The sequence below is a fragment of the Triturus cristatus genome, chromosome 1_2 (genome assembly GCF_964204655.1).
Source record: "Triturus cristatus chromosome 1_2, aTriCri1.1, whole genome shotgun sequence".
Classification (NCBI taxonomy): domain Eukaryota; kingdom Metazoa; phylum Chordata; class Amphibia; order Caudata; family Salamandridae; genus Triturus; species Triturus cristatus.
In genome coordinates this window covers 1,095,979,134-1,095,995,034 of record NC_140580.1, presented here as the reverse complement: position 1 = coordinate 1,095,995,034, position 15,901 = coordinate 1,095,979,134, and the positions used below count along the sequence as shown (strand labels likewise).

At 49.7% G+C, this 15,901-nt stretch overlaps 1 protein-coding gene across 1 annotated transcript in view; it reads right to left on the bottom strand.

Annotated features, from left to right (window-relative positions):
- The window catches only part of LOC146868741 (glutamine synthetase-like), a 45,135-nt gene that overhangs the window by 23,382 nt on the left and 5,852 nt on the right, over positions 1–15,901 (bottom strand). Inside the window, exons 2-3 of the mRNA XM_085616127.1 lie at positions 3,462–3,623; positions 2,279–2,425 (exon numbers count right to left, since the gene is read on the bottom strand). Of these exons, the coding sequence (XP_085472253.1) occupies positions 2,279–2,425; positions 3,462–3,623 (309 nt within the window). The remainder of the gene's footprint in view (positions 1–2,278; positions 2,426–3,461; positions 3,624–15,901) is intronic.

Genomic DNA, 15,901 nt, shown 5'->3' with positions numbered 1-15,901 from the left:
AGCATTTGCAATGCAATTGGCCTCGCATTTACGCGAGTTTAATCTATTGGCATTGTAAATGACAATGCCTTTTATTTGTTTTAGAAACGAAAACGAAAACAAAAATAAAAGGCATTGTTATTTGCAATGTTAATAGCACATACTCGCGTAATGCGAGACCTATTGCATTGCAAATGCTTGTTAACGACTGCCGGGTCTGAGACCAGGAGGGACCCGGCCCACTTGAGCGAATCAAGAGGCATGCCCTAAGCGTTTCACAGTGGCAGAAATGTGTTCCATTTGCCCAGTGAGATAAAGCATGCTGAAACACTGGAGGTATGTTTGAGTTATGCACTGTGTGCCATTTATTGGCGAGGGCAGAAAACATGCTTAGGTGGATTGTGCCCTAGCAACAACAGTAGGCAACAGTTAGCCACATTTACTCTTCATCTGTGCCGAGGGTGTAGGGATGTACAATGCTGCCTACACACCTGTGTTTGGGAGTGGGTTTCTAATCAGCAGCTAGAGATCTCAATGGTGTGAAGATATAGGGAGAGCATGTAGCATGACAGTCAGAGCTGCCAACTTTGGAATTGAGGAACCAGGTTTGAGTCTAGGCGTCTGCTCAACAGCCTGTGATTCTGGGCAAATCTCTCCGTGCCTACCAAAGAATGAATGTATCCTTGTGTAACGTAACTGGTGCTGATGTAAAGCGCTCCAATACCTTCAAGTCGAGTTTGTGCTATATAAAAAAATTGCAAAAAAGTATGAAAGAAATGCTCTGAAAGCACATTCCAGTTAATTGAGCACAAGGCAAAGATGTGATGGTAAACAGCTGGCTGTCTGGGGCATAGCTTGGTCAGTAAAATGAGGGGGTGAGCTTCAGATTTCCCAACAATTACGTTGACATTTATGGGTGGAGTTCGTGGAGTTCCGTCCTGCGAAACTCCCTGAAGTGACGCAAAACTCTGCCACGCTCAGCGGAGATCCACAAGCGGCGGAGTTTACCAAGTAGCACTGCTCGCACTGAATTTTAGCGCCAGGAGTTTGTCCCGCACTGTAAAATCTGTGCGAACAGCACTATACGCAGAGCAAGAGGGTGCAGCTTTGTTGTGCTGTTCGAGTATATGTTCTACTGCAGCATAATCAACGTGAATGGCAGATTTCTCAACACGAGCGGTTGCGACCTGCCGCGACCACCCGCATTGAGAAATCCCACCAGGAGGAGGCCCAGCGTGTAATTTTTTTCTCATGAGCGCTTGCAAACTTAACATTGGTGAGCTGTTTGAGAAAAAAAACTCCGCTCCACCTCACTTCGCGGAGTTTTGCGAGACTTTGTGATCCCCGCGGAACGCGGAGTGCACAAAACTCCGCGAACTCTGTGGGCAGAGCGTAATTCTTCGCCCACTCTCAGTTAAAATACATTATATGAGAAGCAGGGTATGAGGGGAGATTAAGGGGCAGTGGAAAGGGAGTGGAGTGCAGATTGTTAGGAGTACTAAAAGCACAGTATTTTTCACACTAACAAGTGTGTGTGTTTTTGTCTGTGTGTGTGCAAAAATCTCAGGTGAAATCCAACAGACACCTCGCCATACCTGACTGAAAGCACCTGTACCCAGATATTCATTACAGAATAATTTTTTTAGGGCAGATCATGTGACCTTCAGTATGCAGACAGCTCCTATCAGTGTGTAACAGTATGGGAGTATCCACTCTACCTGGGGTGTTGTGACTAATATTATTCAGCCGAGTAATGCGGACCTGCTGAATATCCACACTACACCAATCATAGCATGGTTTCAATGCCCGGTTATGACAATACTCCCAATCCAGAAAAGATGCCAGGTCAAGATCCTCACGCACGCCTACAAAGCCCTCCACGACCTAGGACATGCCTACCTCAACCACCGACTGAACTTCCTCCATCCCGCTAGACACCTGAGTTCCTCTTCACTCTCCCTCACACACACTCTTCACATCCGTCGCAGCCCCAGCGGTGGCCGCTCCCTCTCCTATATCGCTGCCAATATCTGGACGACCTTCCCCTCCAGCTCCGTACAGCCTCCTCACTGGCAGACTTCAGAAAGTGACTCAAGACCTGCCTCTTAGACAGAGTCACAGCGCCAAGATACCCCTAAGGGTGACAGTGTTGCACTTTACAAATAGTATTTGATTGATTGACTTATTGCTTGATTGATACAACCATCATCAATTATTCATTTTAAGATCTAGTCCTTCCATCCAGCATGAAAGCAGCACTCATCCTCTAGAGCTGCTTATCCACTGCTATCGCCCTTACCCTGGGGTCCTGGAAAGCCGTTCTCTGGCCAGCCAAATGGATGTCCGTTTACCCCCAGCAGCGTGTACTCCTGCTCCATGCCAAACCATGGGTGGAAGTCCTTCACCTTCTCCATCACTGCCTTACATGTGTGCCGCAGGTTGGTATCTGTGGGGCAAAGCATAACTGGTCAAAAAAGTAAAAGTCAGGTTGATGCACAACCGAGCATGAATGCTAAGGTCCCAGCTGTACACAAAGTGGTATTGTTTGGAACTAGAATAGGGGTGGAAAAACTAGTCTATCTCTTCGCTTCCCGCCAAGTGTTGCAGAAATATCATTCAGAAAAAACTAGGGTAGCAATCCTTGCAGTTCCAGGTGAATGCACACCAGGTTTGATCACAGGAGACAGAATCCTACAGCAGTCATAATGAGACTACTGAAAAGGGAAAGTCTCCCACTCTAGTCAATGGTGGTGTAGGTTGCAGAAGGGAGAGTTCAGAGTGTGAAAAAGGTAAAGGGCAATTTTATGATTCACTATTAAGTTACATTCTGGACACAGATGGATGAAAGGAGGTGGTGGAGGATGGTGGGATGGTGTGGCATCCTTGGAACAGGTGATAACTTATGGGCCAGAGGCCAACAGATGGACTGAGACAATCTTAAAGCACTTAAGATCCTTCCGCAACTGCAATATGATACTGTTTTGCAAGGTGTGTACGCAGTTGACAGTTATCAGCAAGCAATGGTAAAGCCAATATATCTGGTGTGGTCTGCCAGCCTCCATTTATCTATACATTAAAACGGGAGATCAAGTAGCAAAAATGCAATAAAATATTACTAATTATAAATGGGGATGGAGGAAGGCATGCCTCTTCATGGCAAGTACTAAACACCGGACAGAAAATGGCCTGTAATTCCAGAAACATCAGCTAATGGTCATCTTTGTGACTCAGGATCAAGTGCCTGAAGCACCCCAAGATGTGCTCTGTGGATCACTGGCAACACTAGGAGGTTCCCAGCCACACAAATAACAGGGCCTTTCACATTCAATCATATTATGAGTTAAGAAGAAAAATATTATCTTCCCAGAAGTGGTACCCATGCATCGCCCTAAAATACTATATTAATTATACTAAGAGTGCTCATGTGCAAACAGTGGGGTGGAAGCATTCAGTTAAGGCACATTGTAGTGTTTTGTCCTCACCTGCTGGCTTCCTGTTGTGTTTCAGTACTTCGCACATCACCAGTTTGTTGGGGTCCAAGCGGAAGGGGTCTCTAAACATCTGGACCGGGATCAAGTACATGTCGCTCTTGAAGGGCTCTGTTTGCTGGGTACCGAAGCCCCCAAAGGCCCATTCTGGGACTTCTGTGTGGGAAGTTAACGTCAAATAGGTTACAGGTTCCTTTATGGTGTGAAACAATGCAGAGTCAGGTAGGGGGACCGCCATAACTGAATGACAATCAGGAACACACTAATCTCTCCCCAGGAGTCTCACCTCCATTTTCAATAAGCATTGTTGGCCCTTAACAATTGTGACTGCAAAGCGCTATGAGCAAGGGCGTTGTGGAAAGGCAGGAGGTAGATGGGGACATGAAGATGACAATCAGGGTTGAAAAGCAGTGGGTAAAAGGCAGGGTGAGAAGAGTTGAAGTGAAGTAAACGGGGTTGAAAACTTACTGGAGCACTCGATTTGCACAGGACTTCAAATGTATGGAATAGAGATGAGAAACCATTCCTTTTGGGTGCCAAGCACTACAACCGATGCTTACTCACCAAGCCCGATCCTCAAACTATCGATCTTAGAGACTAGTAGCAATCTTGTCTTGTCGTCAAAGCCACACATAGAGTGACTGTCCCAACAGCTCCACCTGCATCAAGAAATCATGAACGGCCACAGATGTGCATCATTTTTAGACACACATATACGGACAGGAGTGAGGTGCAATGCCACTCGGGCCAACAACGACAGGCAGAGCAGTAGGTTGGTGCTAAAGCGTGTCCTATGGTGTCAGCAGTGAGAATTCTGGCAGGGCTTTTAGGGAGATGGGAAAAATTGGTGGTCTCTATAAGTGTCATGGCCTAAGAAGCATAACTAGGAATCCTTTACAAGAGGCGTGGCTTATATGATTTATGGTGTGGCTTTAAACATGGGAACTAAAATCTTGTGCGTCCCATAGCACACCACCCGATCAGTATGTTTACCTTCCCCTTGATTTTCTATTATTGTATGCAGGAATATCGCATAGTAACGGATACGCACGCAAAACAAAACAAGCCTATTGGTATTGCCAATGCCTCTTAGCTGTATCAGATACAACAATGATTTTGTTGTGAATAATTAGAATTGAAAGTGCATAAATTCTTCAAATATGAGACTGTGAATTAAACAGCACTAAGGTCTGTAGAAGGGGTGTTAGTCTTTGGAGTGTCTCAGTCACTTCTATTCTTCCCTTACGTCCTTTTTCTCCCCACATTTTTCTGAAATCCTCCATCCGCATATCTCTCGCCTCATTTCTCTGTTCTTCAGCGCCCTCTTTTCACTCTGTCCTGCATATACTTCCTTGCATTTTCTTCAGGTCACCATCCCCCCAAACACACAACGCACCAACTCACATGGAAGCACTGCATTTTGTTTAGTTTCACTTTCTCCCTGTCAATACTTTGAAAGCTGTGTGCCTCCTTCCTACACTATCATAAAGAACCATAATCACAACTGGCACACATCTCCATTGCGTGTGTAATCTGCAGAGAGGTAAAGGATTAGATGAGTGTGTGTTCTGAGCACTTTTATGACCCACTGATAGGCACAGTGAAAAACATGCACAAGCTTCAGCCTCAATTCTGGAACTCTGAATTGTGACCTGTTATAAACACCCGCCCACCTCAATGTGCACACACTAGGGCCCAAGTACAAGTTGCCCAGAGCAGGGTGAATATCCCTTGAGTCAACTGCAAGTTTTAAGGTGTCTCCAGACCTGTAATTATCTGGTCCTCAAACTCCAGACCTTTCCTCATGCTCTCCCGGGCCCCTTCCAACCACCCACGGGCACGAGCAAAAGCCCCAGGAGCATTTATCACGTACTCCAAGCAGATGATAAAAATTTGCTGATTTGAGCCTTCTAGAAGGGGAAACATGCAGACTTGGACCCAGTATTCCAGATTCTACATGTTATTTCTCATTCTTGAGGGAACATCTTGTAATCACCATTATCTTACTGGTAATTCTGGCCCTGGTATCTCTCAGGGAACTCGTAATAGGGCGAACATGAGAAACTCTGGACCTGATTGGTGGATGGATTTCGTACCATCACCATGGCGGGCTACTTTACTCCCGCCATGGCAAGGGTAATCTGTCCGCCAAAGTTAGAATTGTCAACCTGCCCAGCGGACTTCTCTTGCATTTACAAGAACTGCTGTTGCTGTGGTTCCTGTAAATGCATTGAAAGTTTCACAGACGGCTCCGTAAACATGATCAATCCGTACGTCAAACTTTCAATATAATTTTTTACTTTTGAGAAAAAACGAAAGACAGGTTTTCTTTTTGAAAAGAAAAAAAAGAAAAACAATTACCCCGTCACCCTGGGAAATTTCTCCCATGGCGCGAGAATCATTTTGCAGTTTTCACTGCCTGTCAGTGAAAACTGGCCATGTGTCCGCCCACTCTATATAGAATGCACAACCATATGGCGAGACCTCCGGCAGCCCTTACTCTAGTTGGGCACAACTTTGCTTTGGCTCCACCAGAGGGACTCCAAGGACTAGATGACTGGCCTCCTGATCAGAGCCTCAGGCACAGAAAAGGTTCCAACGATCTTGAACCCAGCACCTAGACTCTACTTGTTGTGAGTCTTGGCCCCTAAGAGGGGCCACCTCAGTCCTGGATCATTGGAAGTGGGCCTGAAGGTGCTCTGACAACCCAGCCATGGTCCTGTAAGCAGAACTGAGACAGCGCAACACATCTCCTCGCAGTCGCAGCAGCACCACCGCAGAGCGACGAATACCCCATGCCGTACTCAACTTCACAAACCATAGTCTCCTCGACACCGCTGCTGCGTGATGCACCCTCAATGCAGGACTTTGAATTGCAAGCACCTCATCGACAGCATCCTCGACAACGATGCAGAACTCTGCATTGCAGCCTAGCAGCTCATCAGAACCGCCGCTCTGTGTTGCATCCTTGACCCAGGATCTTGCAATGCTCGAAAAACCAGGATTTAAGGTACAGCGGGCCTAACTGGGTCCCTGTATGTGTACCACACTCCATCGCTGTTGACCAAACTTGTGACTTTGTCCCTGTCCAGCATGGCCAGATAATCACAGTTGCACTTTCAGCTTTTAGGCACTGTTTTACCTAAATCTTTAAAAATGTTGACCAAACTTGTGACTTTGTCCCTGTCCAGCATGGCCAGATAATCACAGTTGCACTTTCAGCTTTTAGGCACTGTTTTACCTAAATCTTTAAAACTGCATCTCTCAGGTCCTACTGATTGGATGTTTGTTGTTTTGGTGTCAAATGATTTACACTATTTTATTTTTCTAAAATGGTGTGGGGTTTTCCATGTGTTGTGTTTTCACTCTAATACTGTTTGAAGTACTACAGAAAGACTTTACACATTGCCTCCAAGTTAAGCCGGGCTGTATTGTGCCAAGCTACCAGAGGGTTTCGCCCAGGTAAATTTTGGGTTTGCTTCTTGAGTAATGTCTCACCCCCATCAACCAGTGACCCAATTTCCAACAAAAGATGTGAAGAGAGATCAGCTAATTCCCACTGAGTTCCTGGCCTTTCTACACTGACAGTAAACTAGTGTTGGTACCACCTTTTAGATTAACCTCTCACACACAACACTCCCGCAGCGCTCAGGGGTCCATCATATCCCCTCTACTATGCAACATCTACCTAATCCACTAACCAATCCTGAGCCCGATGTTGCAGATCCACCATCCGTCCTGAAATCCGTCCCAATCGGCATTCTAGAACCTGACTTTGTGCCCTGGGGGGCTCAGCTTGCCTTCCTGGTAGTTAACGGTGACCCACCCCATGCATCTCTGGGACGGACAGCCCAAAATTGATCCCTAGCGTGACAGCAGAGGTGGATGGGAAGCAGGCCAGGGGTGGCGTCCCCGTGAGCAATGCAGCAGCAACAGAAAAGCGGGGTAAGTCATACCCACTACCCCTACAGACAACTCAGCTGCAGACGAAACACCAGGAGGAAGAATGCATGACCGGCGTGGACAGAGGCCCAGGGACGGAAGAGCTATGTGCGCACATTGGCAGCCGGGCCTCACCGTAACTGGCTGACAGACAAAACGATACTATTGGACCCCTGCCGTAGGAGGGAACACAGCCAGGGCACCAACTGCGGTCCTGGGGCCAGTTGACGGGGGCCCCCGACGCCTTAGAAGACGGCCTGCGGGATGCCCCAGAAATCAAACAGTAGAGCCAGGGGCCGTGGACGGGCCCTCGCCTCGCTCCGTGGACTGCTGAGCAGCCTCACCATCAAGCCTCACTCCCTTCATTGACCGTGTGGGAGGGCTGCGATCGCCAGCCACTAGTGGGGGTGCCCGTGGACCCTGTATCCTCCAAGTCATAAGAGGGCACATGACAGGGCCAGCAAGAGGCCATACAAAAGGTGAGATGTTACCTTGTCACTGCTGCCTACGGGACGATTGAGCTGGGGATGCGGAGCGAAGGCTGGGTCGAGTGCCGGGGGGGGCCTGCATGGCCCGAGCCCCCCCCCCTTAGTTATTTGGGGTTGCCGGGGCGTATTCCTGGAACAACATCCGACTGAAAGGCACGAGGCATAGCAGGCATGGCCGAGAAGGAAAAGAGAAGGGGTTCTTTCGGCGACCTCACTGAGGAGACCCAGGGATTCTAGCGCCAGGAGTGGGACCGGTCAGCAGTGGCATGCCTTGGTCCACGTTGCCTGCCTGTCGCACCAGTGGCGGCACCAGGGGTCTCGGTGAAACCTGAGGGTCAGATGCCAGTACAGAACAACACGATGGATAAATACGCTGTCCCTAGGAAGATTGGGGAAGGGGCTGGACCAGTTGGGAGCATAAGAGCAATTATGGCGGCCATTAAGGACCTCAAATCCCTGCTTGAACCCCATAAAGATGCGGTCATGATGGATGTTTGCCTCCTGCGCGCAAACTTCTAGGAAATGTCTGACAAGGTTAAAACCGCCGAGTCCAACATCCACACTCTGCAGACCACTTCAAAGTCACTGGAAGGGACAGGTGCGCACCTTTACGAAGCAACAAGAACTCCTTCCGGCCAGGGTCAAGGACCCGGAGGGCAAAGCTCGGAGTAATAAAATTAGAGTGGTAGGGGGTTCGGAGTGTCTGAGTGTGGATCTCTTAGTTGAACATTTGATTACTAACTTCCTGAGTCCAAAGTACCTCTCAAAATTCTTCTCTGTCGAACATACATATAGGGCACTGGGGCTCCGCCAAAGCTGGGAGCCCCTTCCCGCACCATTATCACCAGGATCTTCAACTATCGTGTCCGGGACACTATACTTCAGGCGGCTCACTCTCAAGAGGACCAGAAGTACGAAAACATAACAGTGTGGTTCTTTCTGGACTTCAGTCTACAAGTTCAACATCAGCGACGCAACTTTGAGGAGGCCAAGAGGGCGCTCTGTGAGAAGGACTTGAAATACATGATGCTTTTCCTGGCAAAACTTTGTGTGTTAGCAGAGGGGAAATTCAGATTCCTCACCTCACCAATGGAGGTAAGGGAATGGCTGGATGGCTGGTGCACGTTGCGGTGGCAGCGACCCCGGGGAGTGGGCGAGGCAAACCCCAGGACAGTAATGGGGGCAGCAAATTGATGGGACAGCCTCAGGGGGCTCTAACGAGAGATGATCAGGCGAGGAGCAAGTACCAAGCTGCATGTTTTCTAGTGTGTGTCAACTGATGTGATTGAGGGGGGGGGGGTGCAGTTCAGAGGAGCCGGGGAGGTCTTGGTGTCTTGTATTCATAATTGGAAGTCATGGGGACAGGTGACTGAGTAAAATCAGCAAGCTCTAGATACATTTGGGCCATTGGTACTTCAATCGACCTCACGAGGGTCTGCACATATTTTGGGTATGGGAGGATGTAAAGGCAGAGCAGCCAACCCTCGATACAGTCAGTGTTTCATTTGGGGCGACAGGCGCTCTGCAAATTGGGGTGGTGGGCAGTTTCAGACCCACAGTTCAGGGTAGCAGGGAGGGGGGTGTTACTGGGTTCTTTCTGTTTGAGTTTGATATTTTCATGGTTGTAAGGTCAGCAATATTATCTAGGGTTCCTCGGCGGATCAAGGGGGGGAAACAGCCAGACTGTAAGGGTGGGGGTAGGCATAGGATGGAGCAGCACAGCTGAATTTTAATGGGAACACGATCACACTCTGATTTGAAAATTCTGTCCTGGAATGTGAATGACCTGGGCTCCAGGGTTAAGTGCACTTTGGTCCTCCTACAAGAAACTCACTTAAGAGGCCAATACTGTAAGGCTTTGGACTTGTGGGGTTACATTTTGGTGGCACATGCAGGCCACACTTCTGGCTCCTGGGGCATGCGTATCCTACAAAAGTCTACAACACCATACACGGCAGGCAAAAAGTGTCATGACTCGTTGGGGAGATTCGTGCAGCAGCAGACGGGCATATGGGAGGGCCATACAATTACATTTTGGTTCCCGTTTACGCACCACCCAGCCTACAAGGAGACACTTTTGGGGGACTGGGCGCCCATCTCTTAAACATGCCTGTGGGCACACTGATCCTGGGTGGTGATATGAATGATATCATGTCTTTGGGGTGGGATAGGTGGCCACGGAGAGACAAACATCAGTGTGGGAGCCAACTCCACTCATTCACAGATGCTATAGGCATGGTGGACTTATGGCGGGCACATCACCAGACTGGAACACAAGTCAAACAGTTATCGGCCAGGCATGGATGTCTCTCCCTACTTGACTACATATTCACCCACTGTGACAGTGTGGGCAATACGCAACACCTAGAACGTGGCATATCAGATCGTTCCCCAGTGGTGACCTGGCTCTCGAGACGGTCAGATAAACAGTCCTACCTCCCAGGATAGCAGCATGGCACTTGAAGGACAAGAAAATTCGGGACTGGATGGTGGAGGGCACGGAACAGTACTTTCAGGTCAATGATGGATCGGTCACCTCGGCCTGCACCCTATGGAAAGAGTACAAAACAGTGCTGTAGGGAAATATTCTGGCTCTCATCGGGATCAAAAAGAAAGAGTGGATAGCGTGAAGTTTAGAACTGGAAAGGGAAATCAAATACCTGGAGGAAGAGATAGCAGGGGGGGGGCAGGAAAGGCCCAGAAACAGAAATGGTTCACCGTCTCCAGTTGGTGCAGTGAGAACTGATAGATCTTGCAGAAAATGCTGCATGGGCGCAAGCCCTGGCAGCGCAGAGATGGATTTATGATGTGGAAGACAAGGCCAGTAAGTTGATCGCAAGGCTGGACAATAGAGACAGATACTTGGTCACTGAGAAACATGATCGGGGGAGTGCATGTCAGAGTGTGTGATATTGCGGAAACGTTTGCAAAGTATTATGAGAGCGTATACTCTTCAGGGGCCTGCAAGGTGGGGGATGACTGTACAGACTTCCTGAAAGATTTGACGCTGGACGTGCTCTCAGAAGAGGACAGGGAGGTACTGGAACAAGACCTGATGGTAGAAGAGTTAGAGGACTATCTGAGGGTTACAGTCAGACAAGGCGGCAGGGACTAACGGCGTACTGATTGAACTATTCAAATGTGTGGCCCACAAAATCTCATGTCATCTTCTTAATATGTTCCAGGTGGCACAGAAAGACGGGGCCCTTCCAGAAGATCAGAGAACAATTACAATTGTGGTTCTTCTCAAGAAGTGCAAACCACCCGCGGTTTGCGGTTCGTACCGGCCTATATCATTACTGAACATGGAGGCCAAGGTGTTGGCCAAAGTGTTGCCAAATAGACTGATGAGGATCATCGCCTCAATCATTCATCCTGACCACTCTGGCTTTATGCCGCGTTGGAGCGCCCGTCTAATCCTGAGGAGCCTATTTCAGAGTGATGCACATGACGGCAGCCCAGAAATCAGAGGAGGCCGTGGTGCTATCTCTAGATGCGAGAACGGCCTTAGATAGTATAGAGGTGCCCTATCTTTTTGTCGCGTTCCCGCTTGGGGACTGAGGCTCCTCAGGATTCGTGCGTCGCTATAGGGGTTCCACTCCTTGACATCCCCAACTCCCACTATGATAGTAAAGAGTATAAGGGCGATCAAGTAAGGGAAAGGAAAGGGAAAGGAACAGCAGGGAGTAGAACCTGTAAAACAAAACACAGCAAAACGGAGACAATACAGGTGCATTCAATTCTACTCTCAATAATTCTCGCTAGCCTACGTCTATCTGGCCACACCAACAATCAACAACTGCAACCTCCTTTGTTTCTCTGTGAGGTATTACCTCATACCCCCAACACATATGTTCACTAGAAAGCTATATGCAGTGTGCTAAAAGACAGGTGTTGGACAAACAGGTTAATAGTCACCCCTTCCGGACTTGCTTATTGTCAGCAACACCGTTGGCTGATATAGTCTCGTAGGAAACCTCCAGGTTATGATTTACATATGTTTCAATGAAAATGGGGAAATGCACCGTAACAAGACTTGCTAGAGGGGAGCAAGCGTATTATCTTTAATTAGTCAGGGACTCGGTGATCCTGTGATCCATAAAAGGCGCGGCAGCTACCCAGACTCGCTGAGATGTCACTCTGGAATAAAGCAATGTTCGCCGCTCCTTCATTTCCTAACAAAATCACTAATGCGCTTACCTCTAGCGCTATGGGTGTGGGTTCTCCGACCTCTTTGGGCTCAGCTGTTCTGGTGGACCGGTAACGGTTCACGCGTGCAACGGAAGCGGACTCCGGACAAAGCCGCCGCTCCAGGCTTACCTTCGTATTCCTCGGTATCGGCCAAAAGCGGTTGACTCCGCAGGCGCTGCCACGGCTGCTGAGCACCAGGCGTTCCCACCAGTTGCAGCAACGGCTGCCGAACACCAGGCGCTCCCAACAGTTGCAGCAACGGCTGCCGAACGCGGGACTAGTCCACGGGAAACGGACTGGGCGTAAAGGGAAGCTAACCACGAGGGTTACTTCCTGAGGCTTGATCCAATGGAAGGAAAACGGGTTCGCAATGCACAAAATAACGCATGCCTCTCTGGCGTGTATCGTCCTATTTTATGGACGTAGTTCCGCCTCTCCCCGCCGGACCAGGCGTTCTGGGAAGTGTAGTCCCATGCAGGCGCCAGCTCGTTGGGTTCTGACAGTAGGTCCCCCTCCCCGGCGCCTCCTAGAACCTGGCTTAGAGGGGTGTAGGCGATAGAAGGCCCGGACCGCCCCCGGGGCATGCACATTGGAGCTGGGTTCCCACGAATCGTCCTCCGCGGTGTAGCCCTTCCAGGACACCAGAAACCACAGTGTCCCTCGCCTGTACCTGGCGTCCAATATCTTCTTCACCTCGTATTCCACTCCCCCGTTAACGGAGATCAGAGGAGGAGTTTTCCTTCGAGCCCCTACCGCTGGTTTCAAGAGACTGCAGTGAAACACGGGATGTATTCGTAGGTAACCTGGTAAGCGCAAACGATACGCCACGGGGTTGATCTTTTTCACCACTTGGTACGGGCCGATGAATCTGGGGTGGAACACGCTGCGCAGTTTGAACTGGATGTTTTTTGTGGACAACCACACCATGTCCCCTATCTTGTACTGAGGGCCATCTATGCGGTGGCGGTCCTCCCAACCTTTATACGTCAGCTTGGCCCGCCGCAGCTGTCTCCTCACCATCTTGTGTACCGCATGTAGAGCCTCGAGATGCGCGTATACAGAGGGCTGGTCCACTGTGGCAGCTGGTAAGGTGATGGGCAGGATGCGGGCACTAAAGCCGTAGTTCGCAGTGAACGGAGAAACACCCGTAGAGCTGTGTGAGGCGTTGTTGTAGGCCAATTCCGCCATCCAGAGCAGAGAAACCCATGATTCTTGCGCTTCGTTCGCGTAGCACCTCAGATACTTCTTCAGAGTCTGGTTAAGCCTCTCAGTCTGCCCATCCGTCTGTGGGTGGAAACTGGTAGACTTAGCTGACTCGATGTGCAGAGCCTGGCACCACCTCCTCCAGGAGCTTGCGATGAACTGGGGGCCTCTGTCCGAGACCATGACATTCAGGAGTCCGTGTAACTTAACCACGTTTTGAAGCACCAGTTGTGCGGTCTGTCCGGCCGTGGGCAAGGTCTTGCAAGGAATAAAGTGGCCCATCTTGGTCAGGCTGTCTACTATCACCAGAAGCGCAGTGTAACCCTGGTCCGTGGGCAGACCAGTGTCGAAATCCAAGCTTATGTGTTGCCATGGCAGGCGAGGTGTCGGCATGGGGATAAGTTTTCCCTTTTTCTTCGTCGTCTCACTTTTTCCTCGCGCACAGCTCTCGCACCTAGAAACCCATCCCTTGACATCTCGGGCCAATGAGTCCCACCAGAAGTGCCTTCTCAGCAACTGGACCGTCTTATGGAACAAGGATGGCCGGCCAATGGTGATTCATGGCACCAGACAAAGGCTTCCTTCCGCAACGGCACCGTTGGTAGATATAGCTTTTGATCCTGGAACGGCAGCCCCTGCTTCAGGGTTTCGGTTTGGTGTCTCCTTGGCCCATTCCTCCCATTTGTGTGAAGGTCTATGGCCTCGCACCTCGTCCAAGTATTGGTCAGCCTTGACTACACACACCACCTTGGAGGGATCAATGATAGCCGCCGGAGGAACCATGATCCGGTCTCTGTCGGTGTCCAAGCGAGACAAGGAGTCAGCCTTGCGGTTTTCCGCTCCGGGCCGGAAGGTGATGATAAAGTCATACTCTTCAAAAAAGAGCATCCACCGCATCTGCCGTTGAGACAGATACCGAGCAGTTTTAAGGTACTGTAGATTTCTGTGGTCGGAGTACACCGTGATGGGAACCCGGGCCCCCCATAAATACGGACGCCACTCCCCGAAGGCCTTTTTTATGGATAACAGCTCCTTCTCCGCGACATTGTAATTCTTTTCTGCCGGGTTCAGTTTCTTGGACAGATATGTTACTGGGTGTAACTGTCCGTTGTGTTTATTTCTTTGGGAGAGGATGGCCCCTATCGCTTCGTCGGAAGCATCAGCCTCCACGATGAAAGGAGCGTCGAACCGGGGGTGCCTGAGAATCGGCGCCGATGTAAAGGCCTTTTTTAACAGTTCGAAGGCGGCAGCCGCTTCCGGAGTCCACTCAAAGGCCGTTCCCTTTCTGAGAAGCCTGGTAATCGGCAGTGCTTTGTGTGAGAAATCCTGAATGAACCGGCGATAAAAGCTGGCAAACCCCAGGAATCTCTGCACCCCTTTGATGTTGTTTGGCCCCGGCCAGTCCCTCACTGCCTGTACCTTTCTTTCTGCCATTCCCAAGCCATCCGGACGGAGCATCAGCCCCAAAAACTCTACCTCATACACCCCAAACTCGCATTTATTTAATTTACAATACAGTTGGTGTTTTCTCAGGGCTTCTAACACTTGAATGACGTGACCCTGGTGTTCGTCCTCTGTCTTGGAGTAAATGAGTATGTCGTCTATATAGACGACCACCGTTTGGTCTATGAGGTCTTTCAGTACGTCGTTCAAGAAATACTGGAACGCTGCGGGGGCATTACACAACCCAAAAGGCATTACAGTATACTCGAACAGACCCTAGTGTGTTTTAAATGCCGTTTTCCATTCATCCCCCTCTCGCATGCGTACCAAATGGTACGCTCCTCTCAGATCCAGCCTGGTATATATTCTGGCCTCCCGAACCTGGTCCAGCAAAACAGGTATAAGTGGCAGGGGGTATCTGTTACGAACGGTGTTCTTGTTTAGAACGCGATAGTCGCAGCATGCTCTCAATTCTCCATTTGCCTTCGAAATGAAAAACAGAGGGGACACCGCCGGTGAGCGCGAAGGCCTGATGAACCCTATTCTAGTGTAATGATCTAGATAGTCTCTTAGGTGTAGGGTTTCTGGCTCGGACAAGGCATAGACTCGGCAAGCCGGTATGGTGGCCCCTTCTATCAAATCTATCTGGCAGTCATACCGCCTATGAGGCGGGAGGAGCTCCGCTTGTGCCCTGCTGAACACATCCGTGTAGGCAGCATATTCACCAGGCAGAACCGTCTCTTTCTCGGCGGCCGTGGCCACGACATAAGGATAAGCCAAAGCTGTCGCGCAAGAAACCGGCTCAATCAAAAAATGGTCCTTACACGTGTCTGACAAGAAACGCACTGTTCTGTCCTTCCAGTTTATCGTGGGGTTATGATGACAAAACCAGGGCATCCCCAGTATGATCTCAATCAATGATATTCAGGGCCAGGTCTTCTCTGTGTGGCCCCCCTTCACCGGTACGCACTGACAGCCCTACCGTTTCGGTAGTTTCCTTGACGAGACCCGACTTGAGGGGCGTGCCGTCTACTGCCAACACTTCTTCCGGGGTCTCCAGGGGCCTTCTTCGTAAGCATAAGAGATGTTCCAACCCATTATCTATAAAGTTCCCCGTAGCCCCTGAGTCTAACATGGCCTTCACCTGAAAGAAGTGTTGTTGGTACT